The 26,762-nt window shown below is 41.2% G+C and overlaps 1 protein-coding gene across 4 annotated transcripts; it reads right to left on the reverse strand.

Annotated features, from left to right (window-relative positions):
• Window positions 1-1,344: 1,344 nt before the first annotated feature.
• Window positions 1,345-25,232, reverse strand: RAP2A (RAP2A, member of RAS oncogene family). 4 transcript variants are annotated; one of them, XR_014492404.1, is made up of 4 exons: window positions 24,670-25,232; window positions 6,368-6,646; window positions 3,393-4,930; window positions 1,345-3,338 (listed from the first exon to the last, which is right to left on the reverse strand). XR_014492404.1 is itself a non-coding variant. In XM_083361731.1 (3 exons), the coding sequence occupies exons 1-2, from the start codon at window positions 24,981-24,983 to the stop codon at window positions 6,409-6,411; spliced, it is 552 nt and encodes a 183-aa protein (XP_083217857.1). In that variant the 5' UTR covers window positions 24,984-25,232; the 3' UTR covers window positions 5,054-5,091; window positions 6,368-6,408. The 4 variants fall into 4 exon arrangements, 2 of the variants coding, with proteins under 2 accessions (XP_083217856.1, XP_083217857.1); XR_014492405.1 differs by having other exon boundaries at window positions 3,393-6,646; XM_083361731.1 differs by lacking the exons at window positions 1,345-3,338; window positions 3,393-4,930 and adding an exon at window positions 5,054-5,091.
• Window positions 25,233-26,762: the final 1,530 nt, after the last annotated feature.

Raw genomic sequence — 26,762 nt, forward strand, 5'->3', positions numbered from 1 at the left:
TAATTTTTTTAAAAAAGATCACCCTTCTTCACAGTAATCTGTTTTTGACATTTGCAACTCTTAAAACATATTTTATAATAATGTTAAAATTGAAATACATTATGTCAATGAATTTAATTTTAGGAACTTAATTGGCCCAGATGATTCCAGAGATATTTTTTATCAGACCAGCTTCTGGTGTTACATCCCATTCTGGTTGCTATGGAAAAACAAAGATTTCTCTCAACCAAAAATAAATCTCCACTAGCAGTGGAGAGAAATACAGCCAGAAAAAAATCCAGAGTTCTTTCTGTTATAAACTGCTGTACTAAATGGTTTCATCTATGTATTTAAATTAAGCATTTCTGCTCAATACTGGTCTGAACAAGAAACACAGTATAACATTTATTGAAGGAAATCCTAGGCAAGGTGAGAAGAAAGAACTTTACACCTGCCCAGATATTTCTGAAAATTACTTAACCCTCTCAGGCTATCTTGCCATGAATGGTAAAAGAAAGGAAGTTTGTGACCTTGTCAGAAGGTCGCAAAAGGGGATCACATGACAGCAGGACACTGCAACCGTTGTAAATATGAACCAGTTGCCAAGAGTCTGAATTTTGATCACGTGACCACGGGGGAAGCTGCAACTGCCATAAGTGTGAAAATCAGGCATAAGCCACTTTTTTTCAGTGCCGCTGTAACTTTGAACAGTCACTAAACAAATGGTTGGAAGTTTATTTATTTATTTATTTATTCGGTTTATATACCGCCCTATTCCCAAAGGACTCAGGGTGGTTTACAAGGCAAAATTTAAAAACAATCCAATATAAAATTAAAATAAAATTAAGTCTAGCCGCAAAAATTAAATCACAATTTAAAAACATTAAACCCCTCAGTCCAGACCAGATAGCTCAAAGAGCCAGATTTTTTAGGTCCCGGCGAAATGAACGAAGGTCGGGGGCAGTCCGGAGTTCCGTTGGCAGTTGATTCCATAGGGCAGGCGCACCCACAGAGAACGCCCTCCCCCTGTGGATCGCCCGTCGGCAATCCTTGACCGGCGGTACCCTGAGGAGGCCCTCCCTGTGGGAGCGCACAGGACGATGGGAAATTGACGCTGGCAGCAGGTGTTCCCTTAGATAATCCGGGCCTATGCCATTTAGGGCTTTATAGGTCATCACCAGCACCTTGAATCTCACCCGGAGGGCAACCGGAAGCCAATGCAGCTCGCGGAGAAGAGGTGTTATATGGGAGTATCGGGAGACTCCCATCACAACTCGCGCGGCTGCATTCTGCACCAGCTGAAGCCTCCGAGTGGTCCTCAGGGGCAGCCCCATGTAGAGAGCATTGCAGTAGTCTAGCCGGGAGGTTAATGAGTACCTGTAGTCAAATTGTAAGAAAGTTGTGCTGCTGGTCTATGGTAGCCAAAAATCTGAGTGACCCCTTAATAGTTTTTTTTTAAAGAGACCAGCTTTTGTGAGCTATGGGCGAAAAGGAGCTATAGAACTTGATTCTGCAATAACAGCTCAAGGTGTCTTCTAGTAAACCCCTGAGGTCCACCCCACTTTCCATCCCCTCCTTGGGCCAGAGGTGGGAGCCAAAATGACTTAACTATGGGGGCTGTTCCATGAGTTGTACTGTTTGCTAGTTTGCTTCCAGATTATTCAAGGTGTTATAAAGTCCTATAAGGCATAGGGCCGGATTATTCAGGGACTGCCTGCCTCTCATTGAATCTGCCTGGCTGAATCAATCCTGTAGGGTTGATGTGCTTTAGATTCCTTCAACAACGTCGTATCTCAGGACACCCCCCCAAGTTTTCCATTTCTGTATAAGTGCCTGCCCTCTGGAAAGGGGTATTCCCCCCCCCCAAGATCCGGATGGCCCCACTCTGCTGTTATTTAGAAGAGCTCTGAAGACCTGGATCTTTACCCAAAATTACAGCATAATGTAATGTGCTTGGTTCTGTGTTTCTTTTCCCAAAATCCTTGCTGTGGGTATTATTTATTTTCTAATTAGTAAACATTTTGTTACATTGGTATTTTGGCGATTGCAGCGGTCACTGCAGACAACAGCTTTGTCACAGCACCTTTAATCTGTTCTTAAAGCTTGGTGTGCCCATTGAGACACACACACACAGAGAGACACACAGACACACACACACCCCAAAATGCAGAAAAATCTCGTATTTGGCCTTCATTTATTCTGCAAAGTTTAAGCAACATATTTGCTCTCCTTTTTTGTCAACTTTAATATTTACTACATGAAGAAACATTTTAAAACGCCAGCACTATTGATAACCTCATAGAGATGTAAATTTATTCATAAGAAGAGGGAGGGAGAGGACAAACAAGAAAGTTTGGTCTATACTACTCTATACAGCTACTTTTGTTTGCAACACACACATCAATACATGGAAGCAAAGCTACTTAGAGCCTTCCAAAGGGACTTGAGCCAAAGCTGGACCCTGAATGAATGGAGTCAATTATCAAATGTAAGATCAGCTGATGGCTGCACACAATTAGCTACATTTGTCAATCTTCACAGCCCTAGTCTGGGAATACAGTTCCCACAGCAGTCTTTGGCATCAGAGGACTCACATTGCTTAAGGAACGAAAACTATCTAGTACAGTACTTATGGATTTTAGAAATATTGTCATGATGACAATGCAATAGTGAATCAAGATTAGTGCAAAATTTTCATGAATAATATGACAAATATGTTCCTTTTTAAAGAGGCATTCTAATAAAGGAGATCTGAATTCTGAATACATGAAGAATGTAGTTGGGTTTTTGCTTTATTGTTAAATAAAAAGGAAGACGAGAAGACAATCCAACAGACATTTCATTAAATAAATTTATTTGTTAAAATAATTTAACTCCAGATACAACTGCTGAGTTTGCATTGAGTTCTATGTACATTTTTTTATTTTGAAATAGTTTGATTTAAACAACTGATAACTTATAAAATGTAATGTTTTTTTTTATTTATCAGTTGTAACAGAGGTCCACAATCGTTAAAGATGTTTATTCAATTCTAGAAATCACAAATAGTCAATAGTTAAATTTGCAAAAACACACTGCAATCCCTTTTTAAAACCTGATCAAAAACTCACAAAGGAAAAATTCACAATAAAATCCTGAAGTTGCCAAATTTGCTTTATTGTGGAGTTATTTCAGTTATATTGAAGACCATGTGTGACCTCACCCTAAACCTTTAGGCGGCATGTATGACATAGAAAATACTAGCATGTTTGCTGACAAAAAATAATGCAAAATTTTAAATTAAGGGATATACAGTATTTATTGTTGGTACTACCAGATGAAGAATTCCTCAGAAACTGCTATCGATATTTGTATGTGTGCTGATTCATCTAAAAAAAAAAAACATTCTGAACAGATGTCGAGAGTTCTTCAACCAGTTTCAAAGGAAAAGAGGAACTCACCGCTGCAGAAAAATACGAAGCTCTAAGCAAAGGATATTGGGTCTTTGGATGAACGGATATCTTAAGGCTTGTTAGTCCTCCTTCCCAAGTTACTACTTTTGGATCTGCTTAGGATGCAAGACAGATAGTGCTTCTCAGCCAGAACTCCCAAGGTATGTAATATTGCTGACCAGATAAATGGGAAAATGTCACCAATACATAGAGAGGCTAATTTGGCATGCTTGAATAGAGTCAGAGTCACCTTGTAGCCCAGATTAATATGCCTGTTTTAATCTAGTTTTTAATATCTGTGTTCTGGGATAGATAGCCAATGGCAAGATCATCTTTACAAACACAGTGATGGCCAGAAAATGACTAAGTTGCCCACTGTTATAAATTGGGAAGGGTAAGGATTGACCAAGGTATACTTTTCCATTGGCACTAGGAATCCTTTAGCTGCCACTAGCTCTGTGGGTCTACACACATGACCTGGGAGAGAAGGAATCCACATAACCGATAGCCTTAGATATCCCCTCTTGCTGATTTATATCATTTTGGTCAAATATACTGTACCACACAGTGACAGAATCTAAATTGCATATAAATTGTTTCTTGGAATTAGTATATCACCTACTTTTGTATGAAAGTATATTGTTTAGTCTGTAAGTGAAGATTATGCACTACGAAGTACTTGTGTGTTTTTTTAAAAAAAGCTTCCTATTAACGCCTTGACAAAAATAAAGAAATGCCATTTATGCTCCTCATTTTTTTTACATCAAATAATCTGACATGTAAGTACAGGACTTATTTTTGGAATCAATCCAGTATAAGATGCACTCAACATTCTTCTATACCTGTTTATTCCACTTTTATTTGATCAGTGAAATTATTTTCTGACATACTGCTGCATAATATTTCTTCTAAAAGAATTTAAAGATTATAATTCATAATTTTTACCTTAATACATGGAAGTTGCCCATGTAAGATGCATTAAAGTTCAGTAATTCTTAAAACTGAGAAAGAGATTCGGGAAGGATTTACATTTCTAATACAGGACCTCATGTTTAAATGACAACTCTTTATTTTCTTGATTATGATGAAAAAAATAATTCAAGAACAAAGGAAAGTGTAGCCAATCATCATCCATCATTATTGTTAGAAATTGATCTAATCTAAATTAAATGTGTTCTACTGTGTAAGGTATAAAGTGGCCAAGTGTTTTTTTAAAAAGGCTTTTAAAAATTCATTTGCTTTTGATACCCTTTAGATTGCAGTTTGTTTTTCTGCTGATCAAGGCAAAATCTCAGAACTCAAGTTCATTACAGCATTTGTAAAAAGTTGCACTCACCAACACACTCATACCCATACACAGAACATACATTCCTTTCCACTCATTTACACAAAAAATTACAGAACTACTTCACAAGATTGAGAAACCAATCTTTCAGGATAGTATTTGGACCATAGCCGAGGTGTCAAACTGGCGGCCCACAGGTCGGATGCGTCACGTGCAGGCCACGCCCACCCCAGATCTGTAAAGGCAAAAAATGTTGCAATACATCACATGACATGATCGAGTTTGACACCCGTGGACCATAGGCTCAGTGATATTGTATTTTAAAGGCCAATTTTATCCATCAAGGTCCATTATCATTCCACCATTTCAATCTTAGACTTTCTGATTGGAAACTTCCTGGATTGTAAGACATAATAGATATAATTGGTGCTGTTAAGTCATGCAAATTTTAAGTATTTCACTGCTATTTAAATTAAAATTAGAGGCTGAGCCACCATTTTAAAACAATGCTTTCACTCACTATTTGTCACAGCAATAACCAGGGCAACAGGATCACTTAATGGCAGCACCTGACTAGCATGTTAGGCAATTGAAGACACAAATCCTTTTCTCATTCCCACATGGAATTAAAATATTTTGTATTCACCTTCTGAGACAAAGTAATTCTACACAGTTAACCAGAATCGGCAACATTAAAGATATAAAGTGGCAAAATTAAATTCCATAGCTCAATTAGTACATCACATCCAAGATACAGCCCTTAAAAGGCAAAAATAAACTGGTATCCTTAAACTAAAAAATATAGGATGCTTGTACAGCCCCTATGAGGTTTCTGCAAAAAGGAACGGCTGAATACAACATGGCTTCATTTTCCTTACAAGGTGGTACTTGTTAATGTGCTAGCAATGTTCCTCATTAGTAAGGCCAAACATTTCTTTTTAACCCCATCATGGTTGCTTCTTCCTGGATCAGTAAAGAGATTAATGCATTTCCTGCTCTGCAAAGCAAGGGCTGGTTTGGTATCTTGACTGAACAGCAGCTGAAGCAATCCACCATTTTCTGAGCAACAATGCAGAATATTTAGGATATTCTAATGTTTCAGTGTTCTCTTTACAAGCTGTTGATTTTTTTTCCAGAGATTCTCTCTTTCCGTTTAAGTACTGATGGAGCGTTTTCCTTTTTGCATTATGGGATCACAGAAAATAATGGATGTAAAGAAAATAACATAACTATATTAGTTTGCCAATAAATTTATCCACACTTGCGTCAAAAATAAAAATTAGCATATTTGACTGATTTGGCCACAAGTGATAAGAGTCCTGAAATTCAGTAAGTAGATACCTTTTGTTAAATCTTTACTTATCAGTACAGAATAGGCAGAGTGCAAAAGGTCTTTGCTGGTGCTCTCCTTTTCACCAAAAACTTTTCTTAATTTAAAGCAGTAGCTGTTACCTGACAAGCCAATGTGCACAGATTGTGCTCACCCTGTAATCTGTTGGCTTAGCCAGAGAGTAGAGCATGCAGAAGATGTGCTGCAGGCAAATAAAGCTTCTCATTTTTTTTATTAAATTGATCAATATTTATGTTTCACTTGGAGGTTCAGTGCTACTCCACTTTGAATTTTTGACCAACTTTAAATCACAGAGTGAAATAGTCTATTCTGTCACCTTACCCAAAATACAGCAAATTAGGTCCAATTCCATCCTTGGAATGCTATTGTATATTACATGCAGAGCAACATGGGTCGTCTTTATCTGGTTGAGAGGCATAGTTCATTTGTCTGACAATCTCTGCAAAGAGCTCATCCACCATTGTTTTGCTTTTAGCAGACGTCTCCATAAAAGGACAACCCCATTCTTCAGCCAGAGCTCTGCCTTCACTGGATGAAACTTCTCTCTCACTCTCCAAGTCCACTTTGTTTCCAACCAAGATCACAGGTACCTTCTCATATCTGCAATTAGAGGTAAACAAACGAAGTTGAAGTCTTTTGCCATCTTTGCAAAGATAAAAGCAGTCAAAATTGCCTCTGCTCTCAGCGTTAGGTTGGCCTTCAGCATACAAATGCTTCATTTAATAAATTTCAAACTAGAGGACAGATCATTAAAGTCTTATTCCAGAGGCAGGCATTTGATCTCAGAATTGTTTTTCTGCAGTCCCTAAAAACTGTGATTTATTCACATTCATGACTCTGGATGGTTTGCAACAATTTGTAAAAATCAGCAAAAAAAAAGAGAAAGAGAATACAAATAAAAAACGTATCAAATCACATTAAAAACATAACACATTCAGTAGCCAAGTTACCCAAACAATCAAATCATTCAATATAACCATAAAACCACATCACAAACAGATCCCCAAGCCTCGCAGTATATCCACATCTTTAGAGCTTTTTGAAAGGCCAGGAAGGTCAGGTACAATCTAATCTCGGGGCGGGGGGGGGGAATGGTATTCCAAAGGATAGGCAAAGAGTAGAGAAGGGTCTCTTCCTGGGTGCTGCCAGATGATACTCCTTAACAAATGGGACTGCAACATGCCTCTTCTGCTGGATCTGATGGGATAGGCAGATGTAACCAGGAAGAGGCGGTCCTTCAGATAAGCTGGTCCCATGCCTGTAGGTCATTATAGTTCACTGTCTGCACAGCTGCATTTTGTACCAACTGCAGCTTCTGAATGTTCTTTAAGGCTTGCCCCATGTACAGTGCATTTCAATAAGCCACTCAGGAGATGATCAAAGCATTATGTGACTGTGATCATGTGACTTGAGTAGAGCTTCCCAATCCTTGAACAGATAGAATTGCGCAAAAAAAATGCCCTGACCATAACTGCCACCTATAATTTGGAGCTGTGAGTCCAGGACTCCCCCCCACCCCGATTAGACCACCCAATCCACAATGAGATGGATGATAACTCTCTGGATCCAGGAAGCCCCCAAACCCACAGCAACTCAATTTTGCTAGATTGAGCTGAACAACTGTGCTGTTCCCATCCAGCCTCTCACAGTTCCAGACCCCAAGACAGAACATGAACAGCATCACTTAATTCACCAGCGTGCAGACATAAAGCATATGGTACCTTATCCTATGGCAATGGATGAACTCACCTACTAGTTTCATGTAGCTGTTAAACAGGAACAGAGAAAGCACCAAATTCTGTGGCACCTCTCACTCCTGATCAGCAGTGTGTGTGGAGAAAGGAGAACCATCACAACATAGTGCCACTCATCCACTCATAACCCCCAAAACTGATCCTGAAGGATACCATGATTGGTGGTACCAAAAGCTGCCAAGTAGTCAACAAGAACAAAGATAGATGCACTACTTCCATCCTGGTCATGCCAGAGGTCACCTGAAAACATGAGCAATGCTGTCTGAATCCTATACCCAAATCTCAAACCTGACTGGAAAAACTTCAGATGATTTGCTTCATCCAGGATCTTCTGAAGTTGCTGCACAACTACTGTTTCAACCATCTTCCCTAAAGAAATTGTCCAGTATGGTTAGGTCTAGTGATGGCTTCTTCAAAAGAGGTTGAACCAATATCTCTTTAAAAGGTTGTGGGACAACCTCGTTTCTCAAGGAAGAATTCACCACCAGAATCCTACCACACATCACCTCCCAGGGATACCTTTGCCAACCAGAAGAGACATGGATCTAATAAACTGATGGCTGAAATCACAGTCACCCTAGTCAACCTTGAGCCAATGAGGATCGAACTCCTGGCAGTGAGCAGAATTAGCCCGCAATATTGAATTCTAACCACTGCACCATCACGGCTCGTAACACAGTTGTTAAGTCAATCTGGCTTCCCCACTGACTTAGCTTGTCAGAAGATCACATAAAGTGATCACATGACCCCAGCACATTGCAACTGTCATAAATATGAACCAGCTGTCAAGTGTCTGAATTTTTATCACATGACCAGGGGGATGCTACAACGGTTGGAAGTATGAAAAATGGTCATAAGTCACTTTTTTCAGTGCTATTCAATCACTAAATGAACTGTTTTAAGTTGAGGACTACTTATACTGTAATGGGCTTGTTAACCTGATAAGGTACCTGAAGACAGTCCTCCATTGTTCCCAGTACATATGTTCTTTTCAATGTGTGAATCCCTCATATCTCTAAACTTCGCTTTGCGCTCCTCTTTGCTTTTTCTTCAGTTAAATCCAAACTAGACAAGCAGACAAAACAAAACAAAAATCTTAAACATATAAATCATTTGTCTGCAGTTCAGAATGTGATCCATAATTCTGGTTTCTAAACCAGGAGTTGTTCATATATAAGCACATAAATCCAAGATTTAGATATACTGCAATGACCATGCTTTTTTGCTTGTTTGTTAAAGAGTAAAGTGTGCTAAAATGATCATAACATCATAGTCACATAGAAATGCACCCCAGCTATCATGGTTGCTTCTACCTCTGAATGGTATATGGCTGCATGCACTCCTCCAAAACTAAGGGACATATGGACAAGATTCTCCCTCTCCTTTTCTATGATTATCGGGAGACTAACTTCTGTAAAGATCATTTGGCATACCCTTGGGAATTCTTGAGAAAGGACAACTGGAGACTTAGCTTTAAGCATTTTTTCTAGTTTTATTAAAACAAGAAGTCAAGCAATTTTGACAATAACCTATATTCCACATTCAAACAGTCATTCAAAGGACTGTCAAAACTGAGACAAGATTAACTCGTTATAATTTTTGGATCCAAAACACATAGCTTTCTACACATCTTGATCAAATACTTTTTATACATTTTTAAAAATATTTACATTGTCTTACTGAGAGCCAGTTTGGTGTAGTGGTTAAGTCATTAGGCCAGACACCAGGAGACTGTCAGTTCTAGTCTTGCTTTAGGCACAAACTCAGCTGGGTAATCTTGGGCCACTCACTTACTCTCATCCCTAGGAAGGAGGCAATGGCAAACCATTTCTGAAAAACTTGCCAAGGAAACTAGAGGGACCTATCTAGGCAGTCCCCAAAAATTGGGTATGACTGAATGGAACACAAACATCTGTCTTGTTATCCTACACATTTCAACTGAATACTGAAATTCAGTATCCATAGTCCAGGGCACATACACTATATATTATTTTGCACACATGAGCATTGCCTAAATATTGTACATATTAGCATGATAAAACATAGACAGACACAAGACTGAATCACTGAAATTATTTTCATGAACTCTATAAAATGACATTGAATATTTTTAGAATTCTAATTTTACAATCATCAAGCTTGTTTCCTAGTATAAAAGCTTTAATAAGCTAACAAAGAAAATATTGCCAATATCTTTATAATTTTGGTAAATGTTTTTGGATAAACAAGTGTAATGTTTGATATACTGTACACATGTTAGTGCAATCTAAAATACAACAGTTATCTTTATTCCATGGAAGATTGTTCATGCATGAGTATACTGTTTGTTCATTTTTTCAATTGATTGTAATTGATTTCTTCAGCAAATCATGGTTAAAGTTCTTGGTTTTGCCACTATCCTTACCAACATGGACACTTTTCCTCCTCTTTGTAGTTTGGGATATGGTTCTTCTCCTATTCTATGACATTTTGGACTCTTTATGTTATAGAATCATTGAGATGATTTAATCCAATCACCTGCTCAGTACAGGGTAAACTACAGTATCTTTGGCAGATGACAATCCACCCAGTTTCTGTAGCTTTACCTATGGGGCAAAAGAGGTTATTATCCATACAATAACAATTTAGAAATCACCTCAGTGATTTTTTTCTTCTTCTAGAGAATCATTGGGGGTTTTTTTTATCCTCTTTTTATATTTAATTTGTGGCAGAAACATCTGGTATTCTTTTCTCTTCCTATTCTCCCTACAACAGAAAACCCTATTTTATTTTGTTGTTGTTGTTATAAGGTAGAGCAGGGGTCCCCAACCCCCGGTCCATGGACTAGTACCGGGCCGCAGCATGCCAGAAATCAGGCCGCGCAAACAAGCAAAACCCCATACGCGGGATGCAGGCAGTACATGAAACCATGCCCCCTCCAGTCCACAGAAAAACCTCTCTCCACAGAACCGGTTCCTGGTTCTCAAAAGGCTGGGGACCTCTGGGGTAGAGAGAATGACTGGCCCAAAGTCCCCTCCGGCAGCTTTCATGTTGGAAGGAGGCCTAAAACTCAAGTGTCTAGATCAGCACCTTCACCACTTCACAAAACCGGCTCATATACCCCGAATCTTTAGTTTCAATATATTCCATGGAGGGCTATCAAGATGGTGAGGATTAGGAAACCCTGACCCTTGAGCAATAGCTGACCAAAGCACAAAGGTGAAACATTTTTTTCCTCCACATTGTGTACACTCAAATGAAGCATCTGTGTTTTTAGCAACTACTTAGGGTGCTGCTTCATGATTGCTACAGACCCCCAGATCATTTTTATTGCCAAGCCCCCATTCTATACCAGCATTGTACATGCTTAATACAGAACTTTGCCTTTTTTCCTGTTCATCTGATTCATTTCAGTCCATTGTTCAAAGCTGCCTAGCATCTTTTAAAATATTCATCTAAGTACTAGTCACCCCTTTCAGTTTTATGTTTTCTCCAATATGTTGAATAGCACCAGATACAAAGCAGTGTCCTGTCTTCTACACTGAACTAGAGGCATTAATTAGCATGCTTTCAGCGCAGTTATTCAGCCAACTGTGACTCCTTCTAATAGTAATATCAGCTGAGCAACATTTTTTTCATTTTGTGACAGAATATTGGTCACAAACTTCAGATATGCTAAGTATCCCCAGCATACCCCTAAATTTTTGTTTTGATTTAGATCTGTACTCTCTACAGCTTTTGTTTTATTTCATTTCTAAGATACCAAATAATCCCTTTTTGTTATTTTGGTATGTCTCACAGGTCTCAGCTCATTCTAACTTTTCTGACAGAGCTCTTAGAGTTACTGGGGAAGACTCTGCATTCTGCTTTATTTATCGGTCGCTCATTCCATTTCCTGTACATGTCCCATTTTCCTGTCAGTTTGTTTAGACATATATCCACATTTGCCTCTCCCATTTTTTATTCTTTGTTGGATGCTCTTCTGTTTCTGAATTTTTTAAAAAAGGAACAGAAACCAGTTGAAAGTAAGAAACAATTACAGACATACATGTCTTAACAATCTATGAATTATACTCAAGTATACCTTTTCAGTTTAAAATACTATAGTGCAGAAATTAGACACAGCACACAGAACAACAGAATTGGAATGGACCTTGGGGGGTCTTCTAATTCAATCCCCTGAACAAGCAGGACACCCTATACCAGTGGTGGCGAACCTATGGCATGCGTGCCAGAGGCGGCATGCAGAGCCCTGTGGGCACGTGCGCCATTGCCCCAGCCCCACGCCGCCCCACCAGCAGCCCCCCTGGAGAGTTGCCCCCAGGCGTGGCCCACGCGGAGCAGCACAGCCTAAGACATGGCAGCTGGGCAGTGGGGATAAGATTCCGCCCTCGAGCCCCGTCGGGCGCAGATGATGCTGCAGGGTGTGGGCGGAAGGCGTGGCTGCCATGGCACTGCAGGGCCACCTGGGCGATCTGTGGAGGCAGTCGGTGGCCCTGCGGGGGGCAGGGGGTGGAGCCAGGTGTGGTAGTTTGGGGGGCTCTCAGTGTCTAAAAGGTTCACCATCACTGTCCTATACCATTTCAGACAAATGGCTATCGAGTGTCTTCTTAAAAGCCTTCAGTGAGGAGCACCTACAACTTCTGAAGGCAAGCCATTCCACTGTTAATTGTTCTCTCTGTTAAGAAATCTCTCCTTAGTTCTAGGTTGCTTCTCTCCTTGATTAGTTTCCATCCATTGCTTTTTGTCTTGCCTTCTGGTGCTTTGGAAAATAGATTGACCCTATCTTCTTTATGGTAGTCCCTCAAATATTGGGATGCTCCTATCATATTATCCCTAGTTCTTCTCTTTTCTAGACTAGACATACTCAGTTCCAGCAACTATTCTTCATATATTTTAGCCTCCAGCCCCCAAATCACCTTTGCTGCTCTTCTCTGCACTCTTCCCAGAGTCTCAACATCTTTTTTATATTGTGGTGACCAAAATTGGATGCAGTATGCCAATAATTACTAAGGCATTATAAAATGGTAGTAACACTTCACATTATCTTGAATCTATCCCTCTGTTAATGCAGCCTAGGGTTGCACTGGTTTTTTTGGCGGCTGCAGCACATGGCTGGCTCATATTTAAGTAACTGTCCACTAGGACTCCATGATCCCTCTCACAGTTACCGCTGTTGAGCCTAATCTATAACTGTACATTTGGTTTTTCTTGCCTAAGCATAAAACGTAACTTTTTCTCTCCCCTGAATTTCATTTTTTTAAATAGTTGCATAGAAATTAACATATCTTTAACATATATTTCTATATAAGTAACCAATTCTATGCAGAAGACATACAAATGTACAAATTTCTTCTTGATGCATCCACAAAGAATGTTATAGTTGAAAATAATAAGAGCAAGTACATGTTCTGACAGAGGAATTGTTCATTTGGGGAAAAATCACTTTGTACCTTAAAGAAACACTTGTAAATTCTGAAGTACAGCTGCTTAGGCTTGCCTTTTTTACACCTGTAATTCCAACTTGAACACATATTCATTTTCGATGCATGAAAATGCTGTTTAGGCATAATACCTTCCTTTATTTTTCAAAAAAAAAAGACATCCCAAAACAGAATTAAATAAGGATATTATACAGCCGACGGGCTGAAGAAAGTTATGCATCTGGACATAACATACTTCTCAACGCTGCTAACATCGAATGTTCTTCCTTTGACAAAAGATGAAGCAGCAGCTATTTCATATTTAAAGCTTGTGTGTTACTTTTAGAGCTAGAATCAGTTGTTGCTGGGGGGGGGAGGAGGAAGAATGTCTCTCAAGGCTGTCTTGAAATAAGAGAAGATAAGAATTTGGCGGGTTGTCTAACACAGCGTTTCCCAACCTTAGGAACTTGAAGATGCGTGGACTTCAACTCCCAGAATTCCCCAGCCAGCATAGCTGGCTGGGGAATTCTGGGAGTTGAAGTCCACGCATCTTCAAGTTCCTAAGGTTGGGAAACGCTGGTCTAACAGAAGGGAAAACTGACCCTTCAAACTAACTGGAGAATGTGATTAATGACAGCAATGAAAAGGAGGAGAATCGTGTTTAATATATTGTGCTAAGGGGAGGGGAATTCAGATTCCAGATTCCCTAGCAAGCTTTGCCGATGTTATAGGGCTCTAATAAAAGACTTTTAAGGTAAACAATGCCTCAGAGTCCTTTGAAGAGCTCATCAGTCGGAAACTTGACAATACTATTTCACAAATCAATCTACAGAAAATCTTGGCTCATCATAGTTAGATAAAAATTTCACAAAGCCAGCCTTAGCATTTCATAATGTGCAGTCAACTCACGAAGCCTTAGCTTAACACTGGGTCAATGGTAAACCCAAAAAGTGCTTTAATCCAACCAGACTACTCTTTTTAGAATACAGAAACTCTCTCATTAATATCACTTGTTCCCACTCATCTCCAAGTTAGACTAAGAGTGGTACTTGGACTCTCTGCAAGGGGCCTCTCTGGTCACCACAAAAGGGATTCAACAGGTTAACTGCCCAAATCTAGTCATAAAGTAAGGCTTATATTTTGCATTCTGTAGAAGGAACTCCTCCCCAGACTAGGAAGACAGAGGTAGAACAGGTTGTTACCTCCCTCTCTCCTTCATTGACCCTCCATATCTAATAAGCCCACTCCTTTTCCCTTCAAGCATGGCAACCAAAATGTTAACCTGTCTTCTCTAGAATCTTATTTGCAGGGTCCTTGGTTGTTACCTTTGAGAATCTCAGTTAAAGGAGAATAAAATTCAGTTCTTAGGCGCTATCTTTCCAGTTTGGGTGTGCCAAACTACAGAAGAGTTTTGTTGCCCAGGATTTGGGAGTTTCTGTGGCCTTTTGTTGTATCTAAACAGCTCAGCTAGGATGTGTACCACCCTAACTAGGTTTGCCTTCCTTCCCTTCATTTTGAGTTTTTAGGGTCTCAAATCCTCATTCTGGTGCAACAGAGGAGGCACGTTACATGTTAAAGAAGATGAAGCGATAATGATTGGGCAGCTGTCTGGCTTCCTTGATGGGGGGGGAAGAGCTATTGTTGGTAATTTCTATCAAACAATGGCTTTTCAGGGTGAGCCAAAGCAAAACAGGCAGCCACTGTTAATTGTGTGACAAGAAACTGCATCTCCTCTGGGTGAATAAAAAGAGCCCAGGACTGCACATGTTCCTTCCTCTGAGTGAGCAAAAGCAATCCAAGATTTGCACATCTTCCTTCTTGCATGTGGAATCCACTTTCTAGTTCCTTCTGGATGGCTAAAAATGGTTGGCATCACCCTATCTGCAAAAGAGTTACTGATAGCCTCCTACATTCATTGTCATCCTCTAGCCACCCTATGCAAAAGCTGGAGAATCCTGGTTCAGATCTACAAGCAACACGGATCAAATCAGAGAGCACCCTGCCCACTTCCTTCGAATCTACAGGCCAAAAGTGACCTCACATAGCTAGCTGATGCCCCAGTTACCACATCAGACATCAGACTGACTAGGAAGAGTCCTCAGCAAAGTTATCAACGAAAGTGTTGTAAAGAATACTTCACTACTAGGAAAAGTCTGCTTGTAGCTCATGTGTTTGGCTGAATTAGTATTTTCTTGTATTAAAGCAACCATGTTAAGACTGTGATCACTTTTCCCATCTGGAATCAATCCTTTACTCACATTGTTTCAGAGTTTCGCCCAGTGTTCTTGTCAAATACAATTACTCAGGTCCTCTGTTTTGAAGAAAGGAACAATATTTGCTCTTCTCTAAACTTCTGATACTGTGATTGTCCTCTATGATTTCTCAAAGATTACAGTTGGCAACACTGGGACTCTCAAATTAAATGACACTGGAGATTTAAATTCAAACTAATTTTTTAAAAAGTTATCTTGGGTTCCCTGCCTCTCCTTTTACCCCCTTCTTTGGAATAAGAGCAAAATGCAGTACAATGGAGAAATTCTGCCTCCTCTCCTCACAAATTACTCTCCTACTATACATTGTTTCTTACCGGGTTTCCCCGAAAATAAGCCCTAGCTTGATTGGGGGGGCGCTAATATAAGCCCTACCCCAAAAGTAAACTGTAACATTGTGGTTGCTTGGGGTGTGTGTGGCCAGTTTGACGTCTCTTGCGTGGGATGTGAGGGGATAGACAGGAACTACGGAGCTTTGCATGATACAAATGAGGTAGAAGATACTGTTACCGCACCAAAGCCGTTTAGTCCAAGTTGACCAGTGAATGTGGTTTCAGCTTTTACGCTGTCCCTTGAGTAGAAAGGGTCTAATTCAGGGGTTCTCCTTCAGCACGGCCCAAGCTCCCCATGCTTCTTTCCAATTCTGCCTCAAAGCCTCAGCGATTCAGCTCTCCTCCCGCCTTCCGAGCACGGAAGCCTAACCCTTCGACTGCCACCTCATCTACCTATTTCCACACACGAGGGACAGGCTTTCTTTTGCGTCGCATCTTCTTCTCTGGGACTGTTTTCTTGCAAACGTTTTGCTCGTTTGCTTTCTCAGCAGCAGAACACGCCCCACTCTGAAAGGAGAGGGGAGCAACAGCTGTTGGTTTTGGCTTATTGGAGGGCTCCACCCAGTTTGGTGAATGGCTTATGGGAAGCCTCCTCTTCAGCCTGGTGTATGCTGAAGTTTTGTCCAAATGAGCTTTAGCAACCCGAGAACTCGAGTGCGTGCGTGTGTGTGTGTGTGTGTGTGTGAGAGAGAGAGAGAGAGAGACAGAGAGAGAGAGAGAGAGAGAGAGATCCTATCCAACCTCTGTGTTTGCTTGTGTGTGAGAGAGATCCGATCCAAACTTTTGCAGCACAGCGAATCCACAGCATCGAGAGGTCCTGCCTGGCAATTGAAACTCACCCAGCTGCTGCCGCAAAGTCACACTTGTAGACCCTCTGGAAGAAAACAGTCCCGGAGAAGAACATGCGATGATAAAGCAAGCCTGTCCCTCATGGTGGAAATAGGTAAATGAGGAGGTGGTAGTCAAAGGAAGGGGGGGACAGGGTTAGGCTTGCATGCTGGGAAGGCAGGGAGAGAACTGAATCGCTGAAGCGTTGAGGCAGAATTAGAAAGAAGCACGTGGAGCTTGGGCCATGCTGAAGGAAAAGGAACAATCCCTGATTTAGACCCTTACTAATCAAGGGACAGTGTAAAAGCTGAAACCACATTCACTGGTCACCTAGACTAAATGGCTTTGGTGCGGTAACAGTATATTCTACCTCATTTGTACCATGCAAAACTCTGCAGTTCCTGTGCTCAGCCCCGCCTTCTAACCTGGTCCTCCAACGGGCCTGCTGCCCCACCCGCAATGGCCCCTCCCCCTCGCGCTTCTGCCTCCGTCTGCAAAATAAGACACACCCCAAAATAAGCCCTAATGGGCCTTTCGGACCAAAAATAAATAAATATATTTTGTTGTTAGTTGCGAAGTTGTGACCGGGGCTTATTTTCGGGGAAACACCGTTAGAAGCAAGTCCATTCCTTCCTTTTACTTGGTGAAAGATTTAGTGAAAAAAGCCCTTCATGATGCTGCTTTTCCTTGAAAGTCTTTCTTGTGTTTTTAGCCTTTTGAAGTTTCTAAAAAAATACAGTGGGTTCCTGCAGAGGACAGGCAGATGACCAAGATCCCTTCCATTCTATGGTTTTATATCAGCCATTCTCTTTAAAAGCAGCATCTGGGAATTTATTTTTAAATGAACAGAAATTGAAAAGAAACTTACCTCCTTTTTACAGAATACAGCTACGAAGTCCATAATTAGCAATGTACCCAGTACATCACAAGAGAAAACAGCATGCAGATGAATTACATTAATATCACAAAGAACATACATGCACTTACACGGGTCAAAAGAAATCTCTCAAGGTATTTGCTTTTTAAAAATGTATCCCCAATATATTGTACCATCAAACAGAGATACAAAGCGTACCGGTAATTAATTGAGGTTAAATATTATATATGGAATACCTATTTTCACAAGAAATTTTAAAATAGCTAAATTACTCCAAATGTTGAAAAACCAAAAATCAGTACTAGGAATTTGAATGTGTTTAAACCCAGAAAATAATTGGATTATCTATATTTTTATTTTATTTTATTTTAATTCCATTTATATCCCGCCCTTCTCCGAAGACTCAGGGCGGCTTACAAGCTTAGCAGTAGCCTTCATTCTATGCAGGCAGCTGGTGTTACTTAAGGAGGCATTAGCCCACTGCTCCACCAAGGCTCTTGGTCAATCAAACGAGAAAAACAAAATGTCAATTATTTTCATATTAGTTGCATTCTACCCTGTGACCAGGAGGGGCTGGCAGCAACTTTTCCACCTATCAAATGTTATTAAAAGGCTGCAGTTCACAAAAGCTTATGCCTTTTAATAAAACATGTTATTGGAAAAAGTGAGATTCTTCCTAACGTTTTGCTACCACAGATTAATACAGCCTTCCTCCTAAAGTATTTTCCACATTATGTGACTGATCATATACCCTGCTAACTTTAGACAGTCAAGAACCTAAAACCTAATGGCTAAACCTATGCATATTGAGAAAAAAATATACGTCCAATCCCATCTATCATATCTGAAGCAGCACAGTGGTATATAATAAAAATTCAAGGTTAATATTGTATAATATTTTGAAAAATAAACAGAAATCTTGGGAACTCCAGAAATAAAAACTGCAGGATCAAGTGTCTATGATGTTAATTAGGATATTTCACTCAAGTATCTTTTGTTAACTTTCACTCTTTGCACTGTGATAACAAATTTGTGATTTAAGACCCACTCAATCATGAAGCTTCTTGGGGAGCCTAAACAACCTCACAGATCTGTGAGAAAGTAAAATTGGAGGAGAACATACCATCCATGATCTTTTAAACCTCTTAGAGGAAAGGTACAGTGTAACAGCAATCTAGTTCTGGGACCATTTAATCTTGTTTCTTCTAAAACCTGACTAAGATTTGGTTTTAATTCCATCTGAGGCTTTTTAGAAAACCAGTGGTCAAAGCTAAAAATATTTTGACTATTATTGGCTACAAAACTAATGTACCATTTTAACACTGATGCTTAGTATAATAAGCTTCTTATTAAATTGTTCCATGTTTCTAAAATATAAAATGAGTGCAAGCAGTACTAGCTAATATAATATTTATGTTTTCTTGTAAGATGCTTTGAGTATAGGACATATGGAACATACACCTATCACACCATTTCCATGTATTGAAAATATTAAGTAAAAAGCAGCAAAAAAATAGTTGCAAAGAAAATAAATATGAGACAGGTGACAAATTAAAAATAGCTAAATTACATTCCTGGGCTATTTGGCTGTACTGATATTTCTTAGGCAGGAGGAGCTCTCTTCTTAATAAAGAGACCTTGCACAATATGGGAACTGTAGTGCATTGGCATTCTGAAAACGTACTCAACACACAGCTCTTCTAACAATAAGCTTTCATTTTAAAAACGTTAATTTTGCATTGGGATTTTTTTAAAAAGATTCGTGATCTCTGTTTCTGTAATTTTATAACAATAAGACCAGTGAAATGGGGGCGAACGTTTATGAAACAGGAACAGCCTCCATTAAATAGCGGTGTATACTGACTATAGTAGTAATCCCGACAGTACCAACTGCAATTGCTACAGAAGTACCAGCTGTATTTCAAGTAGCAGTAGGAAAGTTACAGAAAGAGTTTAGTTTGGCTTATATTATTACTCCTTTAAGTATCAAGATACCTAAATATCCAACTACAGATAGTCCTTAACTTACAACAATTCAATTAGAGTCTGTTCAAGGTTACAACAACAGTGAAAAAGTGACTTATGACTATTTTTCACACATGACTGTTGCAGCATCCCCACGGTCATGTGATTTACATTCGGATGCTCGACAACTGGTTCATATTTATGATGGCGGCAGTTATCCTGGGGACATGTGATCACCTTTTGTGACCTTCTGACAAGGTGGGGAATCCAGATTCACTTAATAACCGTGTTACTAATTTAACAGCTGTAGTGATTCACTTAACAAATGTAGCAAGAAAAGTCGTAAAATGGGGCAAAACTCACCTAATAAATTTCTCACTTAGCAACATAAATTCTGGGCTCAATTGTGGTCGTAAGTCGAGGACTACCTGTATTACTTTTTAAAAAGAGAAGACAAAGAATACTGTACTTGCAGGCAGCAGGGCAATATCTTATGTTACAATTTCTAGCTATTCTTGAGCGTCACTGTGGGGGGATACCATCATGGGCAGGACAATTATATACTCTAAAGCCAGATAATAGAATTGATCAACTATCTCCAACAAAAATAGAGTTGTTGTTAGTAAAAAGACTTAACAAAAATGAAAACAGCATCAATAAAATTCAATAGTCCAGTCTTATATTAATGCCAAGCTCAAAGTATGCCCTTAGGTCTTGCAGCAAGATCCCACATGCCTGTACCTAATAATGGCATAAAATTTGCAATTTAAATTCAAACATAAAATTAGCTTGTAGTGAAATTCACCATAAAAATTAACTCATTGCTTTGAAGACAAAGGTTCAGTGAATTTGAGGCATGTGCAGCTCCCAGATTATTTATCTACCTGCAATATTTCCATGTCAAAGACCCAAATCTGGGAACATGGATACTGTATTATACACTAAATCGTCACTCTGCATCTTCTTTTTCTGCTTTCCATATGCGAAGGAGCAAAAAAAAATTTTTTAGCATTTTCAAACTTGGGGCTCTCCACAAAAGCTGGAGCTGCAACTCAGAGAACAAGCAGCCAGGGTAGCTAATATAGCAGGCTGCCCTAATTCAGTATAATACTGTGTTTATAGTTACAAAGTTACTATAAATAAGATGCAGTAACAACTCCAAACAGAGAATAAAAATGCCACTGCCTCATCATTTACTGTGGTTTTCTTCATTTACAGTACAGTGGTACCTCGGTACTCATTGTTAATTGGTTCCAGGAGGCGGGATGAGTACCAAAAATAATGGGTACCAAACAAATTTTTCCCATAAGGAATAATGTGATGCGTCACAAGGCAGCCGACACCAACAAGCTCTAGCTTGTGCGTTGAGTAGCAAACAAATGATGAGTATCGGGACAAAATTTTCACGTCAAAATGCACTGAGTACCAAATTTGATGAGATTCAAAGCTCTATAACAAGTACAGTTATTCAACTGTTCAACTGATCCTTGTCTACAAGCATTTTACAATTACATGAATTATCATTATATCCACCATGTTCTTCTGAACAACCATTTGAATTCCTTGTCGTTTAATGGATAGATGCAATTCTCTTTACAAAAATATGGGAGTACTTTGCCTCTGTCTTCTGGGCTTTTTTATACAATTCAATCTATTTTATAGTGCTGGGATTGCCTAATGGTCCCCTATCCAAATACTAGCCAGGAGCAATTCTGCTTTAGAATTTTAGGATAGCCTTCCCCAATCTTTCCAGGATGTTGGCCCAGTGCAGGGGGGAGGGGGAGAAGAGGGGATGGTTTTGAGTGAGGGGCAGGTGCGCAAAGGTGCCCAGGTTCATTTGTGTGACCGGCAGGCACATGCGTCTGCTGCTTGTGCAAGGGGAGCTGTGAGTGTCAGCACCCGCCACTCATGTGAATCAGGCTACATGTGCATGCTGTCACCCCACTCATGCAGCCTGGTTAGAAATATGCCACTGAGTGGCCCACAAATTGGGGACCCCTGTTCTAGGATATAAAAGGTTGGATAAGTGAGCCTATTTTACTGGTTTCATATTCCTTAGACATGAAAAATGAAATTATGCAATGTAGGGTCTTCCCTATCCTTTTATTACAGAATTTAACCTTGATTCTTATCTTTATAGTATAAGTTATAAACCCAGGTTATACAGTGGGTTTTTGATGAACTAGCCTGTATCTTGTCTGTGGGAATTCAGTCATCCAGGCCAGAGGTGTCTCAAAGGTGCTTTTTCAAAATGCAAATTGGACTGTTTTTTTGCTTGAGGAAGACGTTTTGCTTCTGATCCAAGAAGCTTCATCGTTTCTGGCAGGATGGTGGAAGGATTAGTTCTAAAAGGATTTTTTTGGGGGGTGGGGTGGGGTTGGAAGGATGATTTGCTAACTACCAGATGACTGCAAAGAAATATCATCCTTCTTACCCCACCCATCTTGTAAGAATTAATCCTGCCATCACCCCCACCATCCTGCCAGAACCAATGAAGCTTCTTGGATCAGTAGCGGTCTTCCTCAAGGAAAAAACAGTCCAGCTGACTTTTGAAAAAGCATCCTTGAGATAACCTGTATGGTCTAAAACAAATTAGAATAGTCTCCCATTTTTCTACTTCATTTAGATTTTGGCTTTACACTTAGTTAGGAAACTATTTTCACTATCTTTTAAAAAGTACCTTCCCTGTTTTCAAAGCAGTCTTTAAAAACTCAGTGACCACATTGCATAAAACACTGATTTTTTTAAAAAAAAACTGTTCTAAGGTAGGCTGGTTAGTATCACATTTCAGGCTGCAGGTTTCAGATGAACTTTGATATAACTTTATTAATCTAGAAACATTAGTAAAGCAAACTGATGCTCACAGATACATCCAACAGAAAGCATAAATCAAAACTGGTGACCTTTTGAAAAGATTCTGTTACTTGAAATGCTTTCTAAGATATCTATTTATATCTCCCTAACTTATGACTGTAGGTGGTAGATGCAATATCCAAAATAATAGCTGAAAGTACTGATAATATCCAACAACAATGACATCATTTAATGTTATCCTACCATTCTTCCCTAAATAAGGCTCAATCATTTCACTAGAAAAAATAAAAAATTGAAACTTTTCAAAACATAGTTAATAGTGATTTTTCCCTTCCTAACTGCACTTATAAGCAAAATTTCATATGTTGCAAGCAATTGTCAAAGAAGAAGTCTTTTCAGCATGAAAAAGTAGATTCCAAGGCCACTTTATAGAACTCTGCCAGACAAACCCTTTATATAGAACATGGAAGATAAAATAGGAAGAAACCTTGGAGGTCTTCTAGTCCAACCCACTGCTCAAGCAGTAGACACCATATCATTCTGGACAAATGGCTGTCCAGCCTCTTCTTGAAAACTTCCAGTGATGGAGCATTCACAATTACTGGAAGTAAGAAGCCCTTCCACTGATTACCTCTGAAAATTGTGGATGTTCCATCACTGGCATTTTCAAGAGGAGACTGGACAGACGTGTTCAGAATGATATGTATAGTCTCAACTTATCACTGGTTGCTTCAAATTGCTTTACTATGGACAAAAGCTACTTATAATACAATCTCAAAGTTATGATGGCCAAACACACACATGCACACAGAGTCATGGAATAGCTTTTTGAATGCTTGGCACACTGGCTCACGTTTAAAGCTGTTAGTAATGAACTGCAGCCATATGACTGTGATTTTTTTTACCTTTTTTTTGCCAATGTCCAGCAAAAAACGTACATTGGGTAAAATGGATTTTCTTAATAATACAGCATTTGCTTAATGACTACGGCAGCTCTAGTCATATCATGACTTGCTAAACAACCACGATTTATGATGATAATTTTGGTCATAATTTCAATAGAAAATGAGAAGTCCAAAACAACTTGTTTAATGTGAAGATAAATAATTCATTTATGCACACATCAGTGTAAACACATGACAACACAGGAACACAGAGTGCTGTACAGATGCCAAGATCTATGCAGCAGAAAAATTCCGATTGTTTAAAATTCATATATCAAAACAACCTGAAAGAGGTGTTGAGAAACATATGGGGAGCAATATAATGTAATGTAATACAATATACATACATACACACACACAAACACATATACACAGCACCCTTGAGGGGCATGTTGCAGAGATTGTGTAAGCTGATGGAGATACCATACAGAGCACCGGAAGTAGATGGAAGGAGGAACCGAAAGCTCTGCCTGAAAAAAAAAGAATTAAATATACACAAGGGCAGAGAGGACAGAGAGATCCGGATGCAAGGCGTTCTGTTCTGTGGACGAATAACCGTAAGAGAAAAGAATGACAAGACTGATTACTCAAATGTGAATGGCAGCACATTTGGGCAACACAGATATGGATTATTAGACAATAGTGATTCTGAAGTGCAGATCTCTGCAAGAGGCTATTGGCCAGTCTCTCTGCAGCATTTAAAGACTTAGCTGCAGGCGGGGATGGATGAAAGCAGGCATGAGTCAGAATGAGGCTGAATCAATGGGGCGCTTGCATCACGGAGGCATTTGCCCAGGCATAACATTTTGAGATATGGAAGAATAAGAGGAACTGTTCCACTAGGCCAGGGGTCGGCAACCTCGGCTCTTTTATGACTCGTGGACTTCAACTCCCAGAATTCCTGAGCCAGCATAGCTGGCTCAGGAATTCTGGGAGTTGAAGTCCACGAGTCATAAAAGAGCCGAGGTTGCCGACCCCTGCACTAGGCAACTGAGCTGCAAAATATAAGGGGTGTGTGTGTGTATGTCTGTGTATGTGTGTGTGTAAATTCATACAGGGGGCCAATCACAGTGTTTCCCAACCTTGTCTTCTTTAAGGTGGGTGGACTTCAGCTCCCAGAATTCCCCAGCCAGCAGGGGAATGGCTGGGGAATTCTGGGAGTTGAAGTCCACCCATCTTAAAGCAGACAAGGTTGGGAAACACTGGCCAATCAGATGGGGTTGCAGAAAACAAGGGAAGGACGGGGTCCACGCTTTCTGCAAAGCAAACCAGAAGGCTTCTGGGAAATAACCGGCCACCAGGTACCCAAAGAAGAAGTGGAAGGGGGGGGGGCGGCGGGATTTGGGTGGAGTATTAAGAGGGAAAGAAGCAGGAATCTCTCTGAGTTAAGGCGGGGTCTTCTCCATCCTCTTTCCCCCCCTCCCCCGCCTCCATCACCTCTTGACGCGGATGATCTGGTCGCGCATGGGGCGGATGTCCTGGAAGCTCTGCTGGTTGACAAGGCTGTAGACCAGGATGAAGCCCTGCCCGTTCTTGATGTAGAGATCCCGCATGGAGGCGAACTGCTCGGTGCCGGCTGTGTCGAGGATCTCCAGCACCGACGGGGAGGCGTCCACCTCGATCTCCTTGCGGTAGAAGTCTTCGATGGTGGGGTCGTACTTCTCGATGAAGGTGCCGGTCACGAACTGCACGGTGAGCGCCGATTTCCCCACCCCGCCCGAGCCCAGCACCACCACTTTGTACTCCCGCATCCTCTTCCCACGCCAGACTCGGTCGGCCGCCGCTCATCCGCCGCCTCGGGCGTCACCCGGCTGCGGCCGCCGCCGCCCCCGTCGCCGCAGTCTCTGCCGCCGCCGCCGCCGCCATGGTTTAAACCAGGAGGGAAAAGGCGCGGGAAGCAATGGAAGGAAGGAAGGGAGCGCGCCAACCGCCGCCGGCCGAAGGCGATGCTCGGCGCTGGCCGGAGCCGCCGCCTTCAGGGACCACGACGAACGCGGCGGCGTCGGCGGCTCTGCTGCTGGCGCTATCGGGAGGCAGAACTTCCCGCCCCCACGTTGCTCGTAACCGAGGGAACGACCAACCGGAGAGAAGCTGGGCGTTCCGTCACGTGGTTGCCACGAATTCGTCTTCACCAATCGCCGCTGCCGGAGAAATTGAGCGACGGACTCTCACTCTTCCTTCCTGCCTTTCCTCTCTCTCTCTCTCTCTCTCTCTCTCTCTCTCTCTCTCTCTCGCTTTCTCCTCATCTTCTCCATCCTTCTGCCCCGCGACAGAGCCGCTCTTTCTCCCTGTAGCCTAGGAAACAGAGGCCCGCCTTTTCTCCTCCATATGCCAGGGCAGGTTTCCAGGCACGTCGCTTCGAAGGCCTTCTGTCGAGAAAGGGCATTCCCCTCACAGGCATAGCTGAGGGAGCCAATCAGTCGGCCAGAGACGGCGGCGGGTGCTGCTGCTGCTGCTGCCGGACGCGTGGGGGCGGGACGGGACGATTGAAAGAGTCTTTGGGATTCGCTTCCTTTCTTCTGGTTATTAAAATGTCACGCTGTGCCCTCGCTCGGGAATGGGGGAGACCGGTGTTCCGACTCACTGGGGAAAATAGAAAGCTTTCTTCAGAGTGGGGCCTTCTTCCCCAATATTATTGGTTTAATAATTAAGGTTTAAGAAGAGACTGGATAATTATTTGTCTGAAATGGTATCCAAGGAGTAGGCAACCTTGGCTCTTTTATGACTCCTGGACTTCAACTCCCAGAATTCCTGAGCCAGGAATTCTGGGAGTTGAAGTCCAGGAGTCATGAAAGAGCCAAGGTTGCCTACCCCTGGATAGGGTTTCGTGCCCGAGCAAGGGGATTGGACTAGAAGCTCTCTAAGGCAAACATGTCAAACACAAGGCCCGGGGGTTGGATCCGGCCCGCAAAGTGGTTTCATGTGGCCCGCAAAGCCATCCTGGAAAAAATGAGGGAACGGCCCCCATTGCCTTGGCCCTGGCCTAGAGACCCTCCTTCTGCCAGAGACCCTCAGATCTGTCCCACTCCTGCCCAGGCCCCCATAGGCACCCTTGATGCCAACGATGTAGAGCTGGCCATGCCCACCCAGTAGGCCATACACACACTGGCCACACCCGCCCTGGCCATACCCACCTGGCCCCTTGAGGGCAACCACAATGCTGATGTGGCCCTCAATGAAATTGAGTTTGACACCCCTGCTCTAAGGTCTCTTCCAATTCTGCTATTCTGTTCTAACATTATGAAGGTAGTGCAACTGCAGCACCTCTCGGGCCCTTGCCTGGGGCTGGTTCGGAGTCATGAGGGTTGTAGTCAAACCTCTGTGAAATACAGCTCTATTTCATTTTTAATGTGGGCCAGTATGCTCACAGTAAAAATGACAATAAAGTTAATCTTATCTTAAGAATCTCTGGCAACGAACGTGTTGCCGATTTTGAAGAGCAGCATACGGTCAAGGTAATTTGATTGGAGCTGATTTTGGAAAACTAGGCAAGAGGGACTTTTTATTTATTAATCAAATTTACATGGCTG

The sequence above is a fragment of the Vipera ursinii genome (assembly GCF_947247035.1).
Source record: "Vipera ursinii genome assembly, chromosome: 4".
NCBI lineage: Eukaryota > Metazoa > Chordata > Lepidosauria > Squamata > Viperidae > Vipera > Vipera ursinii.

Excerpts from the sequence above, each read along its gene's own strand:
- RAP2A (XM_083361730.1), bottom strand. The coding sequence starts at position 24,983 with ATGCGGGAGTACAAAGTGGTGGTGCTGGGCTCGGGCGGGGTGGGGAAA. Across the intron at positions 6,647-24,669 it reads CAGATCATCCGCGTCAAGAG|ATATGAGAAGGTACCTGTGA; the intron begins GTGATGGAGGCG and ends CTCTAATTGCAG.